At 55.1% G+C, this 26,063-nt stretch overlaps 1 protein-coding gene across 2 annotated transcripts; it reads right to left on the minus strand.

Moving 5' to 3' along the window:
- Positions 1-819: 819 nt before the first annotated feature.
- Positions 820-26,063, minus strand: LOC123949775 (inner centromere protein). 2 transcript variants are annotated; one of them, XM_046017402.1, is made up of 19 exons: positions 25,877-26,063; positions 22,633-22,783; positions 22,129-22,242; positions 20,455-21,254; positions 14,816-14,867; positions 14,218-14,272; positions 14,032-14,134; positions 13,050-13,101; positions 12,462-12,600; positions 12,242-12,376; positions 11,709-11,720; positions 7,856-7,965; positions 7,655-7,775; positions 7,309-7,431; positions 6,144-6,319; positions 5,847-5,931; positions 5,572-5,682; positions 4,652-4,802; positions 820-3,155 (listed from the first exon to the last, which is right to left on the minus strand). In XM_046017402.1, the coding sequence occupies exons 2-19, from the start codon at positions 22,770-22,772 to the stop codon at positions 2,941-2,943; spliced, it is 2,694 nt and encodes an 897-aa protein (XP_045873358.1). In that variant the 5' UTR covers positions 22,773-22,783; positions 25,877-26,063; the 3' UTR covers positions 820-2,940. The 2 variants fall into 2 exon arrangements, with proteins under 2 accessions (XP_045873358.1, XP_045873359.1); XM_046017403.1 differs by lacking the exon at positions 11,709-11,720 and having other exon boundaries at positions 25,877-26,062.

Below are 26,063 nucleotides of genomic sequence, written 5' to 3' on the forward strand. Positions count from 1 at the left end.
TTTTAAATTGATATTTTAAATTCAAATCCTTTAAATTCGATTTCTTCTTACAAATTCAATTTCTTTCATAAGTAGGGCTATTTAGGTGTCTATTTTTTTCTTGAGTGAACTAAAATAACTTCGATCTTCCAAGGAATTTGTGTTCATCTAAATTGTCCAATTTATTATAAATTGTAATATTCTGTTTTTACTATCTATAGACTCTATACTGGTTTGTACCTCTTTCATTCCTGACAATGGCCATTTGTTTCTTTTTTCTCCTGATCAATCTAGTTAGAGGTTTATGATTTTTGTTGTTTTTTTTTTTTGAGCTTCTCAAAGACTCAGCTTTTGGTTTAGTTAAATTTTCTCCATTATTTTTCTTTCTCCACTGTCATAGATTTCTGTTCTGCCTTTGTTATGTCCCTTCTTTTGCTTATACTTTTATTTGGTCTTCTTTCTCTAATTTCTTTTTTTTTTTAAGATTTTATTTATTTATTTGGCAGACAGCGAGAGGGAATACGAGCAGGGGGAGTGGGAGAGGGAGAAGCAGGCTTCCCGCCAAGCAGGGACCCCGATGCAGGGCTTGATCTCAGGACCCTGGGACCATGACCTGAGCCAAAGGCAGACGCCTAATCACTGAGCCACCCAGGTGCCCTTCTTTTTCTAATTTCTTAAAGTGGAAGCTGAAGTTTTGATTCAACACCTTTTATCTAACAGACATTTAGTACTATCAATGTCCTCCTACATATTACTTTGGTTGCATCACAAGACACAAGGTCAACACACAAAAATCAATTGTATTTCTATATACCAGGAATGAACAACTGGGAACCAAACTTAGAAAAACAATACCATTTACTGTAGCTCCAAGAAAATAAAATACTTAGCAGTAAGTTCAACAAAACTTGTACAGGTTCTGTATGTTGAGATCATGAACCACTGACGGAAGCCCCAGATGCAAATAAACAGAGAGACAAGACACGTGACAGTTTAGAAGACTCACTATATGTGAATTCTCCCCAAATTTATCTATAGATTTAATGTAATTCCAATCAGAGTCCCAGCGGTGCTTTTGTATAAATAAGCTCTTTCTAAAATTTAGATGGAGAGGCAAAATTGATGGACAAGTCAAAATAATTTTGAAAAGGCAGAATAAAGTTAGAGGAGTCACACTAACCAATTTTTAAGATGGATACAAGCTACCGTAACTTTGACGATGTGGTACTGGTAATAGGAGAGACTCACAGATCAGTGGAAGAGAATACAAAGTCCAGACATAGACCCATACAAAAACGGCTAACGGACTCTTGACAAAGATGCAAAAGAAATTCAGAGGAAAACAAAGTCTTTTCAACAAATGGTCCTGGAACGACTGAACATATAACCATATGCCCCCAAAACCAAATACACCAAAAACATAATCCTCTCGCTTCAAAAAAAATTAACTCAAAGTAGATCATAAACCTAAATGTAATATTGGTAAGACTATAAAACATGTAGAAGAAAATATAAGGGAAATCTTTGACAACTGGAGCTAGACAAAGATGTAGAAGATGGGACACCAAAAAGTTCCGTCCGTAAAAGAAAAATGTTGATCAGTCCTAGGTAAAGACACACTCGCCAACCGACTCCACACAACAGTTTCTAGTTCAAGAGCATATGGAACCAATTTGAGCTGTGTGCCATATTTGAATGAACCATCAAATGTTCTTTTTGTTTTTTTAAATGGGTGGAGTCCTTTTGAACTTCCGTCTATTGTATATGCTCACTATTTCCTCATTTTCAAGTACTCTTGAATTCAGCCTTTATTCAAGGGGTCAGCCAAGCAGGGGTCCTAGAGCAGGGGTCACCAAACTTCCTGTAAACGGCCATAGTATTTTCAGCTTGAGGGGGCCGTAAGGCCTCTGTTACAACACTTTAACTCTGCCCTCAGCAGAGCAGCCGGAGACAACAGGTGTTTGTTTCTATTAGGTGGGTTCCAGTGAAACTTTACAAAAACTGCCTGAGGTTTCGTTTGGCCCATGAGGCCATAGTTCACCAACCGGTCCTAGAGGCTGGAGCAGACGAGGAGCTGAGCAGGCAGCTCTGGAGCACAACCAGAGCCGCTAAGCGTCAAGCACTGAGCATTGAACGAGTAGCTGCCTGGACTGTTGCAGAAACACCTCAACAGCTTGCAAGCACTGGTCCCAACGTGGTTTCCGGAGACATCTTTCTAATCAGAACTCCTGCTTTAGCAGTGTGCACACCTTGTCAAGTCCTTTGACCATCCACGCAGCAAGGGTGGGGCTGTGGTGACAGAGCTGGGTCAAGAGCCCAGTCCTCCTGACCTCAACCTCCATGTCTTTCCCACCGAACAAGCCCCTCTTTACAAGGAGGGAGCTCCCCAGAAAATGAGAAAGTAGCTTCACCTGTCCCATTGTGTAGGTAACTGACTTGAGTCTCAGCACTGCCCAAGGACAGGATCGGAATCACCCACTGCATCAGCATCTTGACGTGGGAGACCCGGCTGACCTGGAAGCACACCTCAGGAGAAGAAACAGTGCCTTGACCCCCCGCCCACCGGTGGCCTGAGACACGGGGTGGCAGGGCCAGGGTCTGGGACATCCTGCCAAGGCCCCATCACCATCCCCACAATACCCATAGCAGGCTTGAAGGAACAGACTTTATTATTCTAGCTCTCGAACACTAGAGGCTAAAATTCCACTGAATTCTACCAACCTATTTACAGAGTGCTGTGTGCAGGCCAGAAGGGGCTGGGCTGGTTCTCCCTCAAACCCCCACCCAACGCAGCCTCCAAATGGGCCTGGGCCATGTTCTGCCTGCAGCACACAGAGGACATTTATACACACACAGCAAACCCCCGAGACAAAACACCAGGCAGGATGGCACCGAGCGACAGAGGGGCGGACAGGCAGATACACACGCAGGGGCTGAGACCGCTGGGAAGGCCCGGGGGCCTCAGTACTTCTTCAGGCTGTAGGCCAGGCTGCTGGGGACCCTGGCACCCAGCAGGGGCGGCGAGTTCCAGACAGCAGAGCTGGTGCGCTTGTGGTAGCGGGGTTTGCTCTTTTTGAAGATGTCCTCCAAGTCCAGCGGGAGGATGGTTCCAAAGAGCTCGAGCAGGTTCGGGGGGTTGTAGTACTGGTGGATGATGGCCTGGCTTAGCTGAGTGCCTGCGGGGGGACACGGAGGGTCAGGTCACTGCCTTGGGGCTCCTCGTGAGTCTCTCCAACCCCCGGTCCCTTGTCACCTTCTCCGCCCCAGCAGGTCCCCACTTCCGCCACACTGGCTCCTCTCTCGGGGCCCTTGTTCCCTGAAAATGCTCTTCCTGCCTGTTCCCACCACCATCCTCTGGCAGCTTCACCTGAACACGGGTCCCCGGGTGCTCACGTGGGCCAGGCCCTGGGTCACTGCATGACCTCGTTATCCCCACAGCCACCAGGGAGGCCGCTCCTTCATCCTCCCCATTTGATAATGCTGAGACTTGTCCAAGGGCCCACGGCTAGCGACTGGGGGGAGCTGGGGCCTGGAGACCAGTCTAGCTCCAGAACGTAAGCACATGCTGCTATCCCCGACCGCTGTGCTCGGGTGCTTCTCCCCCCGACCGCCACGTCCCATGGCACAGGGAGCTTACCGACGGAGCCCCTGGGCCAAGGCTATGGGTGGCACACAGCCCTGTTAGGGGGTCCCTGGGGGGTCAGGAGGTGAAACATGCGCCTGGCACTTATAAACACTGACTCACTTCATCCTAAATAACCCTTCTCAGCAGGCATCACCCCCACTTCACAGATGAGAAAACTGAGCCAGGTTAAGCTGGTGAAGGTCAAGCACCATTAGGGGGCCCCTCGGGCATGCTGACCCCCCTGCCTGCTGCCACCTCCCAAATGACCTGATGTCAGACGTTAAGGAGACGAAATACGATTCTGGCCAACACGGAGCTAGAGCGAGGTGACACCAAAGCAAGCTGTCTTCTGTCTTCTGGACAGAGCTGACCCCTGTGGGGCTCTGGGCCCTCCTCTCCCGGCAGTGAGACTGCAGCCTACCCTCACCCCGGCTCAGCTCACTCGATCAAGGGCCCACGGTACGCACGGGCCCCGCCCCTTTCCCAGTAGGCCTTGCACCCCGGTCTTCGGTGGCCTGGTCACCCCCACCCACGCTCCTGTTTAAACACTGCAGCTTGTCTACTCTGGGATCAAATCCTGCTCAACCGTCCCTGCCTCGGGCGTTCCCCAGCTGCCTGGAACTGCCAGCTCCAGTTCTTGGGGCGCTGCCTAAAACCTGTTAACCTATCTTGGTGTTATTCCTACCCGAAGCTGCTTATTTGGGTCCAACTCCAGCTGGCCCCTTGGATAGAGCTCCAAAGAAGGGCACAGAGCTGAGCGGGAACAGCCAGCACCGTGCCTGCAGGCAGCCAGCCATAATTTAACTCATTTCTTGAGAAGAGAGGCGCCCCCCACCGTCCAACTGGTCCTCAGATGAGCCCACTGGCCATAGAGTGCCCCCCCTCCCCGGCACATCCCAAGGTCCACCACAGGCTTGTTGGGCCAAGCAGCCAGCCCATGGCTACAACAGCCTCCTGGCACCCACAGCTGCCAAGCCACTATGTCCAGAATCCAAGATGTCACAGGGGAGGACCTGGGTCTCCTGAGGAATTCTGAGCCCTGCTTACCTCTGGCCCAGGTGGGGATAGGCTTCCGGGGATGGGCCTCGTCATCGGTGGAGTCGTCGCTATTCAGGTCCATCCCGTAGTTATCTGGGTTGATCTTGGGGGGGGCCCTGTGGCCTTGTGGCGTCATCTGATAGGAGGTACAAGCTGGAGACTGGAGAAGACGAACATGGCTGTCAGTATCCCCGGCCCGCCTTCTTGCCTCTCTCACTGCCAGGGACCACTGGGGCTCTAGTCAGCACCCCTCATTTCAGGGGGAATAAGAAAGGTTCAGGGGCTCACTGAATTTTAAAAAAAAGTCATGCCACAATGGCTGTATCTTCCTTTTTCTTTTTTAAAATTTTTTAAAATTTTATTTTATTTTGTTTCTTTTCAGTGTTCCAGAATTCATTGTTTGTAACTTCCTTTTTCAAGTTAAAGTGCTTTGCAAACATTCTTCCCGGTCAATGTGTCTCCAGCAGCCAGAGATATTCCCCTGGGACCCCCGTGACTGGTGCTTACTTTAACCATCTGTTATAGATGAGCATTTGGCTCAATGCATCCTCATAAGCTATACTGCGATGAAAACCCTCCCACGTACATTGTAAGAACATTATGCTGTTACAAGGGCTCGCTACAGAAATTCTGGTACAAGGGGCGCCTGGCTGCCTCGGTCCGGTTGAGTGTCCAACTCTTGATTTTGGCTCAAGTCATGATCTCTCTCCTGTAAGGTACCTTTCTTTCACTTTATACTCTCTAAAAGAATTTAGTTTCTTCTTTCTTTTTTTTTTACAACAAATTCTACTTTTAAGAGTAAGAAAATGGTAAAAACAACTGGGCCACCTGTATCCTTCCTCTTTCTTCCGGTCCTAGTACAGGGTCTGTGCCTCCAGCTACTGGGAAGGGAAGGACCAGAGCCTCTCCACTCGGGTCCCCAGCCTCACCTGCACATCCACAGTCACATTCAGGCCTTTGCTGGCCGCCGCCGCCGCCGCCCTGGCTTTCCTCTGCTGCTCCTCCTGCAGCCGCTCCTCCGCCAGACGCTGCTCCTCTTCCTGGGGCGCGCAGAGGCCGGTGTCAGAGACAGAGCGTGTGAGCCGCGTGCCCTCGCCAACCCCACGCAGCCAGGCAGGTGAGGCACCTGCTGGGCCGGCGGACCCCAGGTCAGCCCAGAGCTCTGCACAGACCTCACGGGAGCCCCAGGCCCGCTCCCCTTTACCTTCTTCTTCTTCTCCTCGAGCTCCCTCTGCAGCCGCTCCTTCTGCAGCCGCAGCGCCTTCTCCCGCTCCCTCTCCTGCAGCTCCCTGAGGACCAAGAGAGAGCCTGTCAGGGCAGGAAGCCGAGTCCTGGCCCAGTTCCCAATACGAGAAGAGCCTGCCCTTTCGCAGACCCCCAAGTGAAGGGGGCAGCCGCCTCCAGGTGATGGCTATGCGTGTCTCCCTTCCACACGCTCACAGAAGGCAGGTGGCATGACACCAGGATGCCGCCTGGGCCGGCGGGGGAGTGGGCCCCTCACCTCTCGGCCTGGAGCCGCTCCTGCTCCCTCCTGCGCTCCTGCTCCCGCTGCTCCGCCAGCTGCCGCTCCTGCTCCTGCTGCTCCGCCAGCCTCTTGGCCTCGGCCGCCCTGCGCAGCCGCTCCTGCTCCTCCTCCTTCTTCTTCTGCAGCTCTTGGTGCCGCCGCTCTTCCTCGTCCTGTGAAGGGAGAGCAAGGTCGGGGGCCCCGGGCCAGCCTCGGGCCGGCGAGGGGAGAGGACTGCAGAAGGAGCGAGGACAGCGTGGGCAGAGAGCTGCTCCCTCCCAGCCGCGAGAGCCCGAGCAGAGCTCCACCAAGAGTCACCCGGAAAAGTGCCGGCAGTCAAGGGCAGAGACTGGAGCCAGAAACTCCCCCACTGTGTGACCCTGGCCAAGTGGCTTAAGCTCTCTGGCCTCGGTTTCCTCACGGATAAACGGGAACAACAGTAATACCCACAACCGCAGGAAGTTGCCGAGTTCATACACCGTACGTACTTTGGTGTCTGGCACGTAGCAGATACTAACTAAATTGTAGTTATTTGGGGCGCCTGGGTGGCTCAGTGGGTTAAAGCCTCTGCCTTTGGCTCAGGTCATGATCCCAGAGTCCTGGGATCGAGCTCCACGTCGGGCTCTCTGCTCAGCAGGGAGCCTGCTTCCCGTCCTCTCTCTGCCTGCCTCTCTGACTACTTGTGATCTCTGTCTGTCAAATAAATAAATGGAATCTTAAAAAATATATGAAATGAAAAATAAATTGTAGTTATTTGTACTTTACCCCCTAGTGACAGATTTGTGTTCCCTATCATTCATCCACACACCAACCCTATCAGTAGATACCACTGTTACTGGAAGGACCTGAAGCCCAGCAAGGTCGAGCGACCTGCCCAGGGTCACACAGCTGCCAAGTGGCTGAGCCGAGACTGGGAGTCTGGCTCTGGGGTCTGTACACTTCACTCTCGAACTGTCACCTCCACGGCAAACGGGACGGAAGTTCCTGTCACCATCCACGTCTCCCAGGCATTTGCTGAACCTCCTCCGGGGCTGAAGCCACGGGAGCCCAAGACCAGCCCAACCAAGTGGGGTGCGCCCAGCGGTGCTGGGGGACTGAGGCACATGCCAGCCTTCCCCACCCTTCCTGAAGGCCGAGCCCGTCGGCCCACCTGCCCTCATACCTGCTGGAGCCGCCGGAGCCGCCGCGCCTCCTCCTCCTGCTTCCGGCGAGCCTCCACCTCCTCCATCTTCTTGGCTGCTGCCTTCTTCTTGGCTTTCTCCTCAGCCAGCCGCTCCTCCTTGGCCTGCAGAGCCCACCCAGATGTGCCCATGAGCACACCCCTCCTTACTCAGCCCTGCAGAACCGGCGCAGAACTCTGCACCCCCTGCCCCTGCAAGACCTGCTTGCTCTCCAGGGCCCGAGGGAGGGGCACCCAGAAGCCATGCCCCCCTAGTCTGACCTGCTTGGGGCCCACCAGGGTGCAGCCCAGCCCAGAGCACGGCCGCCCACCAGCCCGAGGCTCGCACCTTCTCAGTCTTCTCGTCGATCTGAGCAAACTTCTGCTCGATCTGCTTCTTCTTCTCCTCCTTCATCTGCTCCACCCGTTCCCGGGCCTGCAGCACCTTGCGGAGGCGCTCCTCACGCTTCCTGCGGGCACAGGGCAGTGGTGGGGAGCCCAGCCGAGCGGAGCCGAGGCCGGGGCTGGGGCCAGGAGCCAGAGCACTTACAGCTTCACCTCCTCCAGCCGCCGTCGCTTGTCTTCCTCCACCTTCTGCCTGCGGAGCAGCTCGGCCTCCTCCTTCCGCCGCAGGTTCTCGAGGCGCTGCCGCTCCTTCTCCTGGGGCGAGGTGAGGTGGGGTGGGACGAGGTGAGGTGGGGTGGGGTGGGGGGTGAGTGAGGCCCCGGTGCAGCGGGGGTGCCAACAGGCCCCTGCCAGACTGCTTGAGAGGCAGAGTCGCCCCCAAACATGCCTCTCTCCCCAACCAGATTGAGGTCTGGGGCTATAGTCCTTCTGGGGGGGCCCTAAGGCCTCCCAAGTGCCCTTGACTAAACCCTGCCACATCGCAGCAGCACAAAAATCGGGCTCAAAATTGGATCTATTTTTTTTTTTTTAAGATTTTATTTATTTATTTGACAGACAGCGATCACAAGTAGGCAGAGAGGCAGGCAGATAGAGAGGAATGGAAGCAGGCTCCCTGCTGAGCAGAGCCGGAGGTGGGGCTCTATCTCAGGACCCTGGGATCATGACCTGAGCCTGGGGCAGAGGCTTAAGCCACTGAGCCACCCAGGCACCCATGGATCTATGTTCTGATTACAACTATGTTAAAGTGCACTTGAAAAGCGAAGGAAGGGTAAGACCAGGAAGGGACAGACAGCTGTAGAAGTTGCGGTTAACGTTCTACACGGGGCACGGTGGGTACACAATGTTCATCTATTAGTACTAGGCTGTCACTTTTATGCTATGTGTATACACACACACACACTCTTTTGTGTTTCTCAATATTTGAAAAAAATGGAATACGGCCAAATGCTAACAGATTACTATAGTATAGTATATATATATACTATAGTAATATACTATAGTATATTACTATATACTATCTGGGGAGATAAAATTAAGGATGGCAGATTCCCTGTGATACAGGAACATTATGATTTTTACCACTTTTTTAAAGTACTAGTTGGTTGTTCAGCAGATCAGTGCTGGCACCCTCCTCCTCCGCGTGCCCAGAAAGCCCCAGAGCACAGCAGGGGGCAAGCAGAGGGCACACGTGGGGACACGGAGCACTCCCTGGTCAAGGACAAGAGCAGTACTTGCCCGCTGACAGCCAGGGCAAGAGGGTGGCGGCTGGGACCTGCACCCCTCTCCTGCCTCCCATCAGACTCTCACTTCTGGGTTCGGCCACCCGGAGGCCCCTCTCCCTGCATGAATGACTGCCCATTCCCCCTTGGCCTCTGCTCCTGACTGCAGATTTCCCACCCAGAAATCTGGGCCCAAGGTAATACGACCCTAAAGATGGAGAGCAGGGCTCCTCCTGGCCAAGAGCAGACACTCCGCGCGGCCTCTCCCACTGAACGTGGCCATAAACGGCTGCATGAGCAGCTGTGTGAGGGCTATGCGGGCAGACAGAGGGGAAGAGCAGGCTTCGGTGCATCACGGAATCCACAGTAAGTTTATTATTTTTCCTCTCGTCTAAACTCAACGAGGTCTGAAACCCTAAAGGGCCCCATGCAGTGCAGACAGACAGAATGTGGGAAAGGCCCTCTCATTCTGACTCAGGGAGTGGAAAGGGGACGTCTAATGCTCAGCGTATGCAGAAAGCCCGATCTTTCTTCCTCCTCTCATGCCCCAGGCCACAAACCACCCTGTGGCAGTGGGGACAGCCGCAGTTAGAAGAACCTGCAGCATCAAAACCCTGAGGGAGGAGAAGCTTCCCCTCCCTACTGCGGGGCTGTGATCCCGGAAGCTTGGGACAAGGCTGCTGCTCCTTTCTGTCCCTGCCAGCAGCTGACTCCGGTTGCGGCCGTGGAAGCACAAGGCAGAGCAGGGTAAGAAAGCCTCAGCTTCCTGGCTGGGGAGCGAGAGGGGGAACCGCAGAGTCAGGAAACGTACAGTATGGATGGAGAAAACAACACTGTCAGGTTGTGTGCGAATGCCGAGGCTCAGTCGCGAGGGGCAGACGCATACACAGGACCCTGACTATCACACCGCTATTCTAAAAATGTTTCGGCAGTAGTCACGTTCTTGAGACAACTGGCAAAACAGAAAATCTCAGCAGACAGAAGATCCAGAAAAAAAGTAAATTGGAAATTTGAGAGCTCAAAATACAGTAACGGAGATAAAAAAAAAAAAAAAAAGCCCTCAGTGCCTAGGTCCAAGAGCAGAATGGCAAAGACAGGCAGGTATCGATACACGTGAAAATAAGTCAATGAAACACCATCTGATCCAAACAGAGAGAAAAAGCAACTGAAGATAAACGAACGGAGCCCGAAGGATTCCAGGACACACAGGAAGGCCGGCGGCGGGCATGGGTGTTGTCGCCACCCACGATGGAGGGAAGGGACGTAATACTAAAAATTTCTTAGCAACAGTGGCTGCGAACGCTCCACATTTGGTCAAAGATGTAACTCTGCAGGTTCAAGGTCACCCAGACAGAAGTCAACTCCCACCCCCTGCTGTCCAGTGAGGAACACACCTGGGAGGCAAAGTTCATGTGGTACCTGGAGCGCCCACCACCCTCTGTTCCTGCCCCAAGGGCCGAGCAGACTCCTGCTTCCCACAGGGCTCAGCAAAACTGGTTTTGTTCTGGAAGTTTGAGTGCTAAAATTTCCCAGCACAGGTCAGGGAAACTATCCTGGGCATTGTGAACTTTATAGGAGAAAGCAAGAATTGTCCGTGTCATAGAATCCGTGTGTGCCCTCTGTCCCAAGCCTCCAAGCTGGGCTGGGTTGTCCCTGCTCCCCAGAGGCCGCACTGAGGCCAAGGCAGCAGGTGAGAATACCAAAAGCTTGTTGAGCCCCTTCTGCCTCAGGAGCCTCAACCAAGCAGTCTCTCTGCCTTTTACTCAAAATCACTTTGTACCCGGCCCTGTGCTGGGTGCTCAGAACACAGGACTCTGGCGCATCCATTTCTATGAAACAACCTTGATCTCATTCTGTAGCTAAAGGAAACTCAGCCAAAGGTTAGGAAAGGAGTCCAAGGCCCCAAGGTCCCTGTGACCCACTTACGCCCCCTGTCTCCGAACGGAGAAACGGCCCACCAGCCCCAGATGCTCAGCTGAAGGGGACCAGCCCCCATGCAGGATAGGCAAGTTCAGGGCCTACCTGTCTAACTGCTGGGAAGCCCCCTGACCTGCCTAGCCCGAGGCCCTCTGCTAAGAGGTAGAAGCCCTCCTGGCAGTAGGCCCCTCAAAGCGCCAGTGGGAACCAAGGAGACCCCAGGAAGCCAAGACTCCAGACTGAGCCGATCCCGGCTATCTGGGGCTCCTTCCTCAGGGCCCGTGGCCCGGCTCAGCTCTGAGGTATCTGGGAAGAGAACAGCTTCCATGGCCTTCTCTCTGAAGGCTGCTATCGGCAGTTCCACTGCTACGCCCACAAAACCCAGCCTTGAACCCCGGCTTCCCCCACGGCTCCGCCCCTCAGGGCAGTAGCTAAGGTCTGTGACCGGATCCATCTTGGTGGCTGTTCTCTTCACAGCCCCAAACCCTGAGGGGGAGCCCAGTGCTGGGGAGGAGGGAGGGAGGTGCTGTGGGGAAATCCAAGCTGTGGCCCCCACCAATGGCCGCAGGCCGCACCCCCTCTGCCTCCCCTGGCTTCAGGGAGGTTCCGAGATCAACACACGTCCTCCCAGGAGCAGAGACAAGGGCAGAGAGGACAGGGCCTGCACGGGGAGGGCACCCGGAAGGGCTGGGCGTCTCCAGGCAGCCACCCAGCGCCTCCGGTTCCCCCACCCCCTCGGCCGCACCCCTCCATTTCCCATGTTAGTGCTTCTACACACGCTGGTGGGTTTGCAAGAGCAGGGCTAACCAGGTAAGTGCTAGGGGGCGCTAGGTTACTGGGACAGGAAAAGGCTTTACTTACAACGAAGCTGCACTGTGGGGGAGAGGAGACAAGGAAAAAGCCAGGAGTTAATGGCAGGCTGGGGGACGCCATGAAAGCCGGCCACCCTCTTAGCTGTGCCAGCATCGGCGTGGGGCCCGCAGCCTCTCATCAGCAACCCCCCGCCACCTGCCAACTCAGCAGCACCCATTCCCAGCAAGCACAGCTTGCTGTGTGTCCCTCACCTTAACTACTCAAGCCCCCAGAGGGGGAGTGGGGATGGATGGTCATGGTCATGGCCTTGGCCAACTACGCCATTTCTACTACTTCTCAGCCCAGCGGCCAAGGCCCAGGTGTCATGGGCAGCCAGCCAAGCCTCTAAGCCGTGGTGCAGAGACCAAGGAGCAGGGACAGTCCTCCAGTGGCCATAGAGGATGGAGCTGGCCCTTGGCCAGGGCCAGGTCATGGCTGCCTTGGTCCAGACCCATGCTCCTCCCGGCAGCCGAGGGGGCTGGAGCCTCTGGCTGCACCAGCCAGCTGAAGCAAAGCTTGGCCAGGGCCACGGGCTCCCTCACCTTAGGGTCCACGCGCAGGGGAGTGTTGCGCTTGATGAAAGATTTCATGACGCTGTTGCGGGGCGCCGAGGTCGGGGTCATGAGCATCTGGTTCCTCTGCACGGTGTGCAGGAAGGTCCGGAGGGGCCGCACCACCTACGGGAGGAGACCGGGGTAAGAACAAGCCTGCAGGGGGCAGGGCACCAAGGCAGGGAGGGCGGGCAGGCGGGCACCCGCTCACCTTGCTTGCAGGGCAGGGCGGGGAAGGGGTCTTGCTCCTGGGGGCCTGCAGCTCCTCGTCCTCCAGCTGCGGCTCCCCATCCTCCAGCTGTGGCTCCTCGTCCAGCTCACTGACCGCCTGCTTGTAGCTGCGCTTCCTCCTGCCGCAGCGGGGTGAGAGGTGCGGTGCAGGGCTGAGCCCAGGACCCTCCCCAGAGCCCCAACCTCACCCCGTAAAAGTCCCCCCGTGAACAGAAGTAGGCCCAGCACAGGGCTCCCGACTAAAAAGCTCTGCTGAAGTGGGGTCTCCCTGACCAACTCTCTGCCGCCCAGAGGAAGGGAAGTGGCCTGTCCCAGGTCACACAGCCAGGAGGGTGCAGAGGACAGGGTCTGGGATCGGGTCACCCACTCCCGGACCAGATCTGTGTCATCGCAGTGAGCCAGCTCCTTCATTCAGCCAGAGCACTAGGCCCCCTCACCTCCCCAACCCCCGCTGAGAGGAAACAGAGGCCCCCAACCCCACGCCCACCCTCCCAAACAAGGACTCCACGTTCATGCCCCTCTGGCCCCCTCAGGATTGTTGCCTGCAAGGCCCAGCCTGGATGCAAACCTGACACTCTGGGGGCGCTCCTTGGGGCCATCTGCTTGGTCAGTCTTGGGCTCTGTGAAGAGAACAATTTTGGTGAGGCTGCAGGGACAGCTTGGAGGGGCCAGGGACCCCCCCAATCCCCGCCCCAAGCAGCCGCCACAGCAGGGGCAAGGCTCTCTTCCTGGCAGACCCCAGGGTGGCCAGTGGCAGACGCCATCAGCCTCAGCACCGAACGGCCTCGAGACATCTGGGGACATCCGGAGCCCAGCATGCTATGCCCTGCCCGTGGACTCCCTCACCCCCCAGCCTGGCCCCTGTGACAAGAACAGCAGGACAGTCCTATAGAGGTGACCCCAACCATGTCTCTCCACCAACACTGAGAGTTGGTGGGGGTGGGTACCCTTCAGGAGCAGAAGCCTGTGGAAACTGAAAACTCTAACAGTCCCCCTCACCTGGCTTCGAAACCGCACTCCTCCAGGGCCTACAGGCTGGGGCTGGCATGACGGGAGGAGGGAAGGGCTCCTCACACGCGGTGTGGGGGTAGTACCTTCTGTTTCACTGCCCAAGGAGAGCACGCAGCTCCCCCTCCTGCTTAATACTCTCCCCGAAAGGGGCCTTACAGCTCCCATGGGCTACGGGGCTGGCGTGGCCCTTGTCCCTGACCCCCACATAAAGCTGGGAAGCCATGTTCAAAGACCTCATAGTTCTCGTGCTCTTCCCACTGAGGAGACATATGCCAGGCCTTGGACGCCTGTGGCAGCTAGTCTGGGGGTGCCAGAGCCCAGAGCTCTCCTGTCCTCTTCACACAGGGGACCCACAAAGGTGAGAAGTGAGCCAGCGACCGAGACATAACAAGGCCAGGTGTTCGCGCCCCAGCACAGGGTTCCTCCCACTGCCTCCAGGAGAGGGGACACAAGCCTCTGACAGACAGACAGAGTCGGGCCAAGGCCATCAAGGCCAGCACGGCCCTGGTCTGGGTACACGGCAGATCAGAAAGACTCACCTCGCTGCCCCTCAGAGGGCGTTTCCTGGCCACCAGCCACAGGCCGCGAGCCAGGTGTGCCTATGGCGATCTTGGTGGCACTGCGGGGCACGTTCTTGGGGACCTGGGGGAGAAACCAAGGCTTTGGGGTCTCACCTGGGACTCCCAGGCCCTTGAGCGTTCCTCTCCCTGGCCTGCTCGCCTTACCTCCGGTTCAGCTGCCTCCACGGGCTCAGCCTCCTTGCCGGGCTTCTGCTCCGGGCTGAAAGCAGAGCAAGAGGCATGTGGGACCTGCCCAGCCGACCTGGGTCCTCCTCACAGGAGCCCCTCGCCACCCCATCAGATGCGCTGGCCTGGGTCACAAACCCACAGTGCCAGGCAGGCCAGGAGGACAGCCAGAGCCAGCAGCTCCCTGGAGCGGCTGCCGCCTGAGCAGACGAGGATGGTCAGCTTCCGAATCCAGCTGCATGCGGGATGTCAGCCCCTTCCTGGCTCTACCCCAATCCCGCACGCCCCGATAAGCCACTGTCTCTCGTGTCTTGTGAGGCCGCCTCTCCGTTCACAGAAGGGCCAGTAGACCCTTTGGATTTGCCAACCCAGGAAGCCCATGCCCCCAGGGTAAGGCTTGGAAGAGTCAAGGCCAGGCCAGGGCTGACAACTGTGTGCGGCCACAGCCGTAGGCAGTCCCTACCAGGAGGGAAAGCTCGGGCACAGGAAATGCTTCTAGCCTGGAGCTCATGTACACAGACATCCATGCACCCTTCCCAGCCCTGGAAAGGTCCCCAGGCCCTAGAACTGAACTTACCCAACTTTCTGGGGCACCTCAACATTCAGGAGCCTCTCCAGGTAACTGTGACCTGAGGGGGAAACAAACGAAGAAATGATGCCTCCGAAACTGGGCAGGTGCCGCTCCAAAAGGCCCAGGGAGCCAGGTGCTGGTTGGGGCTTGGCCACCCTTCAATGCAGCCAGACCCTCTCCACCCCAGAGACCTCCCATCACCAGGCCCAGACCTTCTCCACCTCAGAAACCTTTCTCTTCACCAGACCCAGGCTCTCTCTACCTCAGAGACCTTTCTCACTAAACACAGACCCTCTCCATCCCAGAGATCCCACCCTTCACTGGGCGCAGAGGTCCTGACCACATTCTCCCTGCTCCTAGCGCCCTCAGCAGAGCTGTTGGCTTATGTCTCCTACTACTCCCTAGCGGGCAGCCTGCCCATCTGAGGGCAGGTCTTGGCTCCTTCACAAGGCTAGGAGTATCTTGAGAATATCTGATTCCAGGCCCCCAACATCCAGCATGGGGCCCAACAAAAGCAGCTCATTCATTCAGCAATTATTCTTTGAGGGCCTACTATGTACCAGGCCCTGAGCCAGGCCCTGGGGATCCAATGGTGAGCAAAACAGAGCCACTCTCCGGTCTATATAACCATCAAACAATGCAGTGAAAGACAGGTGGTATGTGTGAAGACAGGAAAGAGCAGAGGATTTTGAAAGACTACAAGGGGGCCGGGAACTGAGCTGGTTTAGGGGCTGGGACATGAAGGAAAACAAGGACACAAAGGGGCAGGGTTGGCAGGGAGAAGGATGTCCAGGTCAGTGGTTCCCAAAGCGTACTCTCAGACTCCTGGAAGTCAAGTGCCCAACCCTTTCGGCCAGGATCCATGAAGTCCTGTTTCCACTGCAACACAGAAACAATCTTCCCTTCTCATTGTGCTGGGATTTGCCCTGAAAGAGCAAAAGCGATGCTAGGTGAGACTGCTGGAGCGTGAGCGCTTGACGGAAGTCACGAAACCAGCCGTATGCCACACTCAGCACAGAAATGTCATTTCCCTTAAGAATGTCCTCAATGAAGGAGTAAAAACTATAAATTTTATCAAATCTAAACTTAAGTGCATGTCTTCCGAACCCTCTGTGTAGAGGGTGGAAAGTTTGCACAGTGCCCTCTGGTGCACAGTCATGTCTCTGCGGAAAGTACCCATGTTTGAGTACCCAGCTCAACTAGCCACTTTTTCATGGAACTATTTTTCATTGAAAAGGCAACTTGTGGAGCATAATAAATAACATGGAGGACATGGGGAGATGGAGAGAAGGGAGTTGAGGGAAATTGGAAGGGGAGATGAACCATTAGAGACTATGGACTCTGAGAAACAACTTGAGGGTTTTGAAGGGGCGGGGGGTGGGAGGTTGGGGGAACCAGGTGTTGGGTAATAGGGAGGGCACGTGTTGCATGGAGCACTGGGTGTGGTGCAAAAACCAATGAATACTGTTATGCTGAAAAGAAATTTTTAAAAAGTGGGGGGAAAAAAGAAAAGGCAACTGGCAAACCATGGCTATTCAGTCTTGGATAGTTGGCGGTACCCACGTATCTTAAAAAATGAAGTGAGCCTGTCGCTTAATATGAAACAATAAATATTTGTTGCCAATAATTCAAAAAATGAGGCCCCCCAAAAAGGCCAAAAATAGAATTTTGAAAAATATGTATGCACTACCACGAGCTTCATAGCTTTCCAATACCTAAAGACTTTTCTGATGAGATCAGAAAGCAAAGGTGCTCCTTTTAAAGAAACAGATGATGAAGGGTGTTGACATTTGGAAGATGCACCTAACTCAGTAACACAGTACTATCCAAATGATCGATGCACGAGGCTACAAAATCAGACATGGCTAAAAGTTCCATTCAAAGTGAAAGACAGACCAGGGTGGGATCAAGGATAGTTTCTAATTCTACACTGCAATGAGCTTCTAAGAAGCTACCACTTGTGTTGAGAACGCACAAAATTATCTGGGGAAAAAAAAAAACATGCGCAATTATCTGAAAAGACTTTTAAAGTACTCCTCTCTTTTCCAACTACATATCTGCGTGGGGCCAGCTTTTCTTTGTATGCTTTAACCCAAACAACACAAGGCAACAGATGGGAGTACAGAACCCAGATGCGTCTTTTCGAGCCACACATGCAAAAGATCTGCAAGATGTAGAGCGTGCCCAGTCTCCTCCTTACAGTTGTTTTAGAAAAGAGTTACTTATTCTATTCATTAAAAAAAAAATCTAATGTTAATAGACAATGGGTTTCTTTATATTAAAGTATTGAATAATATTCTTAATCTTCACTGTCGAAATAATAGGACTACAGAGAATATAATATTCAATAGTACTGAAACATTTTACATTCCTCAGATTTAGTTTCTAATATGGTAGCTATCAATGGAAAGAACCCTCATCATCAGAAGCTCTTTGGGGTCCTCCATAATTTTTAAGACTGGAAACAGCTGCTTAGACCGAAAGTTGAGAGCTGTTGGTCTAGGCAGCAGGAACAGCACCTGCGAAGGCCGTGAGGCGGACTTTCCTGAGGTGACGCTGAGAGGCAGCCGAGGTGAGGCCAGGCAGTGCCCATGGGCATAAGGGAAGGCGGGAAGAACAAAGGGCTGGAGCAGCAAACATGAGGCACGGAGAGAAGAGCACCAGGACCCTGCTTCCAGGGGGGTAGTGGGGCCTGGAGCAGAGCTCGCCCGCAGTACAGGTGGGGCCCGCTCCCACCTGTGGGGATCAGCAGCCTTATGGCTCCCCTCCTCATCTCCCATCCCAGCTCAGCGCATGCTGAGGGAGCCGAGGGATGAGGAGACACCACGTGACCGCACCTTCCGCCAGCGCAAGGACTCCTCCGGAATGTTAAGTGCCATCTCCATGCCATTCGGGACTCAGGCCAGGTGTGGTGGCAGGGAGATGGCGTCAGTCCTGGCAAAGGGACGGATGGGCTGTTCCCTAACACAGTGGTGGTTGGGGGACCCCAAGGAGGAGCCTGGCCCAAGGAGCAGGACCCTCCAAACACGCTGAAGCAGGCTCTGCCTAACCACGTCCCAACCCACCCCCTTACCCTCTGCCAGCCCAGTGGCTCCCTCTGGCCAACTCGCACCAGGCCAGAAGCACAGGGAATGAATGCCCCCGCCCGGCAGCCCCTTGCCTCAGTGCCCCACCTGACTTCCAGGGGTGCCCCCCACCCCGCCCCCAGCAGCACCAGGCCCCTTCACGGGCAGGCCTTCCTGTCTCACTTCCCCACGACCCCGCCGCAGGCGTTTCCCGCACCTCCAAAATTAACAAGCTGCACTCAAATCCTGACATCAAGGCTGCTTCTGGGGGAACACAAACTAAGACACCACCACCCCCGCCAAGTTGCCTGTCAGACAAGTCCCAGAGCCTGGCCATCAGGAAGGCCTCTAGGAAGCCTCTCTTCCTCACTATTCCACACCATTGCAGCCCAATTCAGGTCAAGGTCAGCCTGGCCACACCCAGACAGAGCTTCAGGAACACAGGTCTTCTGGGGTCTTTCGGTTTAAGAATGACCAAGCCAGTACCCTCCCCTCGCACTAAGATGAGGTCCAACACTCAAGGCAAGTGTTTTCACCATTCAACAGACTGGAAAACTGAGGTCCTGAGAAGGGTGTGCCCAAGGTCACTGAGGCTCTGTGTGACTCCAAGCCTTAACTGCCAGGTTTTACCGTCTCCCTCCTTTCCCTCCTCCTTCCACCTCAAGATGGACGAGTCCCGCGCTCAGAGTGAGGAAGACTTGTCTAGAGTCTCTCTTGTCCAGAGCCAATCCTTCTGCTAGACCACCCCTGCCCCGGCTCTGGAGCTCCAGGCTCACCCGCTCCATCAGACCCCTTCCAAGGATCAGATTCAGGTGTGAGCTAACCACCGAGGCAAGTCAGAGACCTCAGCCAGTCTGAAAATCCAAACACGGACAGTGGGCCAGGTGCCCGGGCTGCGTGTCCAGGCCCCATGACCCGGGGAAAGTCCTTCCCCAGGGAGGGAAGAAACCTGGCAAGGGGAGGCGGCCTTACCTGGCAGACTGAACCCCACTCCAGGGCTCTCCACAAGGCCTCCTCAGCCAGCAGCCCACCATTCCAGAAAGGCTGAAAAGGGCTCAAGCCCGTTTCCCAATCTTATAGATTAGGTGCCCGCCAGAAGCTTCGGGTTCCTTCTCTGTAGAGTGCAGGAATTCTAACAGGCTAACAGTGCTGCTACAAGGGCCAAATGACAACCTAGCGTTTCACACATCCGGAAGCGCCAGGCTGACGTTGACCCCGATTGTGAGACACATTCACTTAAAACCTGGCCCTTCTTCTCCATCAGTCCCACTGCCTCGCCGTCCTCTGGCTGGACCCTGGTGGCAGCCTCTTCCCTAGTCTCCCTGCCTCCTTTGCTCCCTTCCTTTTGGCCATTTTTCACACAGTGCCAGGGGCCGTTCAACAACCATCAAGGGACGACATCCTCTGCATCAGTGGGGTCAAGCCCAAGCCCCTTGTGTGGCACATGAGCACAGGATACCTCATTACCTGCCGTGTTATTCCTCTGGGTGTTCGCACAGGCTGTTCCCTCTGCCAGGGTTACCTTTCCCCATATTTTTTCCCACCTGCCAAAGCCCGGGCATCCTTCAAAACCCTCCCAGGTCAGACCCTACCTCCTCCAGGCAGCCAGTCCAGACTCCTCCCAGCTGCCCATCCTCCTCTGTGGCTCATAATAGCTGCTCCCACCAGAACAATATCCCCTGAGCTGGGACCAGATGATGATAAAAATGACTTTAACGCTAAAGAGGCCTGAGTGGCACAGTCGGTTAAGGTTAAGCATCTGACTCTTGGTTTCAGCTCAGGTCGTGATCTCGGGATCATGGGATGAGACCCATGTCGGGCTCCACGCTCAGCATGGAGTCTGCTTAAGACTCCCTCTCCCTGCTCTCTCAGGCCCTACCCCTTGCACGCACACATACACTCTCTCTCTCAAATAAAAAAATAAATCTTTAAAAAAAAAAATGGTTAACATTAACAGTGGAGGCCCACGAAGAAGTTTCTGTAACCTGTTTGAGGTCACAGGGCAGGTAAATGGCTGAGTTCTCTGTCCCTCCAGAATGAGCCTGCTGCGGTGAACAGCCTGGTCTCTTCCCCTCAGTATCCCCAGACCAACAGTTGCGCTATCAGGAGGCAGCCTACAAACGCGCTCAGTCTGCGTGAGCCTCTGTGGGTGGATGGTGGAACACACTGGCCCTGGATAAAAGACCTAGGTTTGAGCCTCGACATTGGCGATTAATCACAGGGACACTGTGGCCAACCTCCCTGGACCTCAGTTTCCTCGTCTGTAAAATAAGAGGGTCGGGCTGGATTTGCACTCCCCAGCATGGTAGCCACTAGTTTAAATCTAAATTAGGTAAAATGTAATAAAACTAAAAATTCAGTTCCTCAGTCATACTAGCCACTTTTGGGGGGCTCAACAGTCACACGGGGCTAGTAGCAGCTAAGGTGGGGGACAGCAGACAGGGCACATTTACTCGGCTGCGGAAAGCTCTAGGGACAGCGTCTTGCTAGATGGTTCTCCGGAGCTCCTCTGGCTGAGCCAGGCACAAGGACCCTCCACGGGCCCCCCACCCGCTGCGGATCCCGACACCCCAGACTCACAGATGATGCGGGCCGAGGCAGCCGGCTCTTCAGCGGCTTTCTTGCCAATCCTTCTGCTAGACCTGCGGACGGGTTTCTCCTTTCTGTCCACCAGCGAGTACTTCTCGGCCAGCGACACTTGGCAGCCAGGGGAGGACGGTGTGATCAGGCTGCGCCGCACTGACTGCGGGTCCACGCGGGTGCCTGTGGGCGTGGAGCAGTTGTCTGGCAGGATGGGAGCCAGCACCCGCTCCTGCCATGGGGATGCTGGAGAGCCCGACAGTTCCTGCGGGCCCGGGGAAGCCTGCGCGATCCTGAGCTTGGAGGCTGACCGGCTTGCTCCGACCCCTCGGCCCTTGGGGTCCTGGGGTGTGGCCATTAGGGAGGTCACGGTGACAGATTCCAGTCTTCTGGCCTCTGGCTTCTTGGGGGTTGATTCCTCTTCCGACATCGAGATGCTGGGGGAGGCCGGAGCTGCGACTGGAGGGGACGGAGCCCAGGAAGGCGCCTGGGCAGACTTGATCCCGTCGAGGTGCTGCTCGGCGCTCCGGCGCTCGCTGAGGCTGATCTCCACCACTGGCACCAGCTGGCCCTCGGCCAGGCTGTTCGCAGGCTTCTTGGTCAGCGCTGTGGGAGACTCGGGGCTGGACGAGGGGGCAGCGGACGCCGCGGTGGCCGCCACAGCTGCGGCCGCAGCGCGGGTCATCCGCCGCAGGACAGAGCCGTTCTCCCCCACTACCGTGGCCAGCTTCTCCACCTTGTCCTTGCTGCGGAGGTGCCGGGAGCTCAGCTGGCTACTCCGGGATTTTCTGCGGGACAACCTGCCAGAGGCAGCCGGAGCAGAAGCTGAGACAACCCAACACGGCAAGGGGCACCCCACAATCGAGCAGGGGCACACCCATCTCCCCAGGAGCCACTAGCTTGCATGGAGTATGACTCAGAGGGCTGGCAGGGGGAAGACCAAGGCCAAACCCCAACCAAGACCCCCGGCTGCTCCTCTCTGAGCCTCAGCCTCCTTACCTATAAAGCTGGGACAAGGCCAGACCTCACAGAACTGCTGGGAAGATTAAACTCACACAAAGCTCCCGCTGACTGAGATCACACTGTGCCAAGCATCTCGTCATGCTGAGGAAGCCCTAGCCATGCTGTCGCTAAATCCACAAGATGACCCTGAGAGGCGGGGACCACCCTCCTCACCTTAGAGACAAGCAAACTGAGGCTCAAAGATGGAAAATTAACCCAAAGGTGGAAAATCAACCCAGCCGAGAAGGGGCAGAGCCAGGGTGTGTGCGTTAGGGACTACCTGACCCCAAGACCCAGCCTCTCTCCCCCAGTACTCTGCAACCCAAGGTCATTTCCGTGGACACTGTCAAACACAGCAACAGGAGGATCCCTGGTGCATACCTCTAGTTCCTTGCTCCCAAGTAGAAGTTTGGATTTTCTTTTTTCTCCCACCTCTGGAAATCCTTCCCATCCCCCAAGATACAGAAAACACACACACACACGCTCTGGACTCCACGGTCTAGGGGTCTTCGGTCACACTTTATTTCCCAGGGACATTCTACCCCTCGGCCCACATGGTATCCACCACTACCCCTGCCGGCCTCTGCTCCCCATGAACACCTGCGAACCAAGGCCTCCCGGTAGGCACCAACCCTCCACGGACCCCTCCTGCCCAGCTGACCCTCCTCGCACCTTTTCCGGACGGGGTCTCTGTTTTCATCCTGAACATAGGAAACCCGTCTCTTCTTCCGTCGGTTCTTCTGAGAAGGTGTTTTGGGCATCAGCTCAGGCTCCTTGCTGAATTCTCTGTGTGGCACAAGGACAGTGATGTTCGACGCTGCCCCAGAACCGCAAGCCCGCTCCCTGACCCAGCCTGGCCCCACCCCTTTCCTGGCAGTGACAGGTCAAGCCCGGATGACCCACACCAAGCTTTGTAGGCCACATGCAAGCCCCTTGCCAGGCATTCAGGGCTTCGTCCCAGAGACACAGAGCGGATCAAGGCTCCCAGGTGAGCCTCTGCAGCCCCATCCTGAGGCCCAGCCCAGGACCACCTCCCCTTCTTCCCATTATCCTAGGGGAGCCCCCAGCACACGGCACACTCTGGAGGGACCCCTGGCAGCCTGTCTTGCGGGTCAGATAGGGATGAAGGCTACTGTGCTCCCAAGGCACCTCCTGCCAGCACGCGCCTGCCTTTACCTGGTGAACATGCGCTCGGCCTCCTCCTCGATCTCTTCCAGCCACACCAAGTCCTTGTTGTCCACATTGCAGATGAACTCCATGAGCTTCTGGTCACATAGCTCCAGCAGGTGAATGGGCCCTGGGGCTGTCGACCCCATGGTGGCTCTGGCTGGTGAAAGCGAACCAGAAGCACAAGGGCTCAGGGTTGGGGGCTAGGACCTCCCCCAGGGGAAGAGCCTGCCAGAGCCCAGATCCCGTACTCAGCCACAATCACCCAGTAACTGAATCAGAGCCCCTTCCTGCTCACAGCCACCCTCACAGGGGCAAAATCCCAAATGCCAATCCACTAACCACATTTTGGCAAAAAGGAGGGCCTCCCTCTTCTTGCTGTTCAAATGCCTTCCCAGCTGACCCCCAACCCCCAATCCACAGCCCACTGTCCCCTTAAGTCCGCACTTCCCAGCCAATTCTGGTAGCAACAGTCCTTACAAATGGCCTTTTCTGGGGCTTAATATGACAAGACATGGCCAGCTGCTTTCCTGGATCAGGGAGAAACTGCAGGCAGCACAGGACCCCTCTCTACCTGCCCAATCACAGGCCTGTGGGCTCTCCTCTTACTACCTGGGGTGAGCAAGGGCTAGACACAGCCCCTCTGAGCTACACACAAGTTGACCCTTGGCATCAGGCCAAAGAACATCAGCTCCAACAGCTTCTTCAAAAGGTCAGTGAACAGAGAATTCTGCATTCCAAAGGAGTTGGTAAGAAAGTAGGGGTTCAGAGACATGCTCCTCTCCAAAGAGCCCCCTACCACCTTCTCCCTTAAACTGAAATGCCCTAGAAATGAATGAGAGAGATGAGGGGAGTGGATAAACAATGTCTTCATTTTCAGAAAATACAAAAAACACAAAATCAATGTCTCTTCATTTCTAAAACAAACCAGCAACTCACGTATCCTCCTTAAGGCTCAGTTATAAAATCATCATCAAAGCCCCAGGTCAGGAAGAAGTGTTCATTACAGTCACAGCAGGAGCTCAATAAATATCCTTACAGGGGAATGAATGAATGATGGACATCAGCCACCAATAGACGGCACGTCTCATGCGACGACAATGACCCACCACCCTGATCTACACCCCTAAAAGCAAGAAACTGCAGAGCTCAGCCTCCCACTGAAGATGGAAGCTCCTGGTTGGGATGCCTGGGTGCCACAGGCGATTAAGTGGCTTGGTTTTGGCTTGGGTCACGACCCCAGGGTCACTATGCTCTCAGCTGGGAGTCCAGAGTTTCTCTCTCCCTCTGCCCCTCCCCCACTCTGCGCAAGCTCTCTCTCTCTAATAAATAAATATTTTTCAAAAAAAAATTGAAGCTCCCGGAAGGAGTTTCTAAATCACTGATCCATTGACACCTTATAGAGCTTAACACCAGCTTCACAAGACTTCCTGGGGCCTTATTTCCAGGGCACACTAGCCTTTGTTCCTCAAGCAAGATCTGCCCTCCAACTGGAAACTTCTGTCTCAGATTTGTACCTGGATCTCAGCAACTCAGGAAGGACCTGACCACCACCACGATCCCATCTATAGATTTCAGTTCTCTGCATGGCACTTGGGTAACTGCCTGTCTCTGCCCACTAAACATTTGCTCCCCAAGGGCAAGCCTTTGTCTGTCTTGCTTGCAGATGAAAGCCCAGAGCCTGGCACAGTGCCTGGCATAAAGGGACTACTTATTGAATGAATTAATTCATCTGTCAATTCTACACCTAGAAATAAACATCCTACAGGTACCTCTCCCCCCACGCAACACACAGGGACACCATTCTACACAGGTTAGGGCATGCCATACACAGGTTAGGCTCCTGCTCCTAGATGCCAGAAGCAGCCCTAATCAGGGTAGGGCCAGTTGGAAAGGACCGCAGAAGCTTTGGGCAGAGGCAGCTCTAAAGCCAACCAATCAAAGGCATGGCCTCTGTGCTGCCCTCCCTCCCCTCAGACCCTCTGTCCCAGAGCTCAGCCCTGGCAAACTGCAGGACCCCAGTTCCAGGCCAGGAAAGAGAAAATTGTTTAAAGAAGCCAAAACCAAAACAAAGTTTCGCTGAAGAGCTACAGCAAGCAACACTATACTTTTTTTCTTTTTTAAGTAATGTTCAAAATAGAGTTGGTGAGAACTTCTTTCGCAACGTGCAAAAAAAGTGTTTATTTAGGCTTCTTCCATGATAAAGTTTTGTTTTTTTTTTTAAGAGACCTCAGCTTGGCTCTTTAAAAAGGGTCACTCTAAGTTAGAACAGAGATTACTCTAAGAAAGGATCAGTGTACCACAGAGGCTCCTGGAAAGAACAGTAAGAAAATCTCTTCTGCCCGTGAAGAACCCGTGTGCACAAATCAGGGCAGCCAACATCCCACCAAGGGAGAAAGGGGCGCACCTTCCTCTCCCAGTACTTCCCTCACACCACCCACGAGACCCGGGGCGCGTTTTTTGAGGAGCAGGAAGTGGAGCTCTTAACCGTCTACCACACCTCAGCGAAGGACGGTCGCGATCGTAAATGACTGCTTCCACTTACTGAGTCCTGCCTCAGTGCTCAGGTAGAGCATCGTCCCATTTACCGCCCACCATGATCTCAAGGACACCCGTGTGCAGATGAGGAAACTGAAGCAAAGAGAAGTCGAAGTCTCCCAGTAAATCAGGGGCGGGGCCTGGATTTAAACCGCGCTCCTGGCCACAATCTATGCCGCCGGCTCGATTTCAGTCTCTGAAGGGTGGGCGCCCCGTTTGGGCCTGGGCACCCGCAGGGAAGACCACGGCGGCGGGATGGAATCGAACCGCTCGCTGACTGCGAAAGTCCTTGCGGAGGGACAAATGAGGGGCGGCCCTGGCCTCCGGAAACGGTCAATTTAAAAACGTTGCTCAGCTGGTGGGGGAGGTGTTGAGCGAGGGTTAACTGTACAGAAATGCCATCTGGCATAATCCCGGGTTGGTGTGCGTTTCATGTGCGTCCAGGTCAACAAAGGGTCTCCCAGCACAAAACAAGGCACCCCGCCGGAAAGGGGGAGGATTATTATTCTTTCGGAATCTGGTGACCCAGGCGGAGGATAAGGGGTCATCTCAGGCCCCAGGACCAAGGCAGGTCACCTCGCCACCTGGAAGAAGTGGCCCGTGCATGTCCAGGCCGCGGGGCGAGGCGGGGGTGTCACGCCCCCCGTCCGGAGTTGGCAGGAGGGTAGAGAACCGCCAACCACCCCCAGCCCCGCCGGCCGCCCCGCGCACTCACTCGACTGCACCGCGTCTGCTAAGTGCTGCTCCGATCCAAGTCCGGCGGCCTCCCTAGCAGAGCCCCCGGCCGGCCCAAAACCCTCGGCTCTGGGTCTCCAGGGCTCACAGCTTCGGAGACGCAATGGGGCCGCGCAGTGCGGCGAAACCTCCGAAATTTCAAAACTGAAGATTCGACCAATCCCCGG

The sequence above is a fragment of the Meles meles genome, chromosome 8 (assembly GCF_922984935.1).
Source record: "Meles meles chromosome 8, mMelMel3.1 paternal haplotype, whole genome shotgun sequence".
Lineage (NCBI taxonomy): Eukaryota > Metazoa > Chordata > Mammalia > Carnivora > Mustelidae > Meles > Meles meles.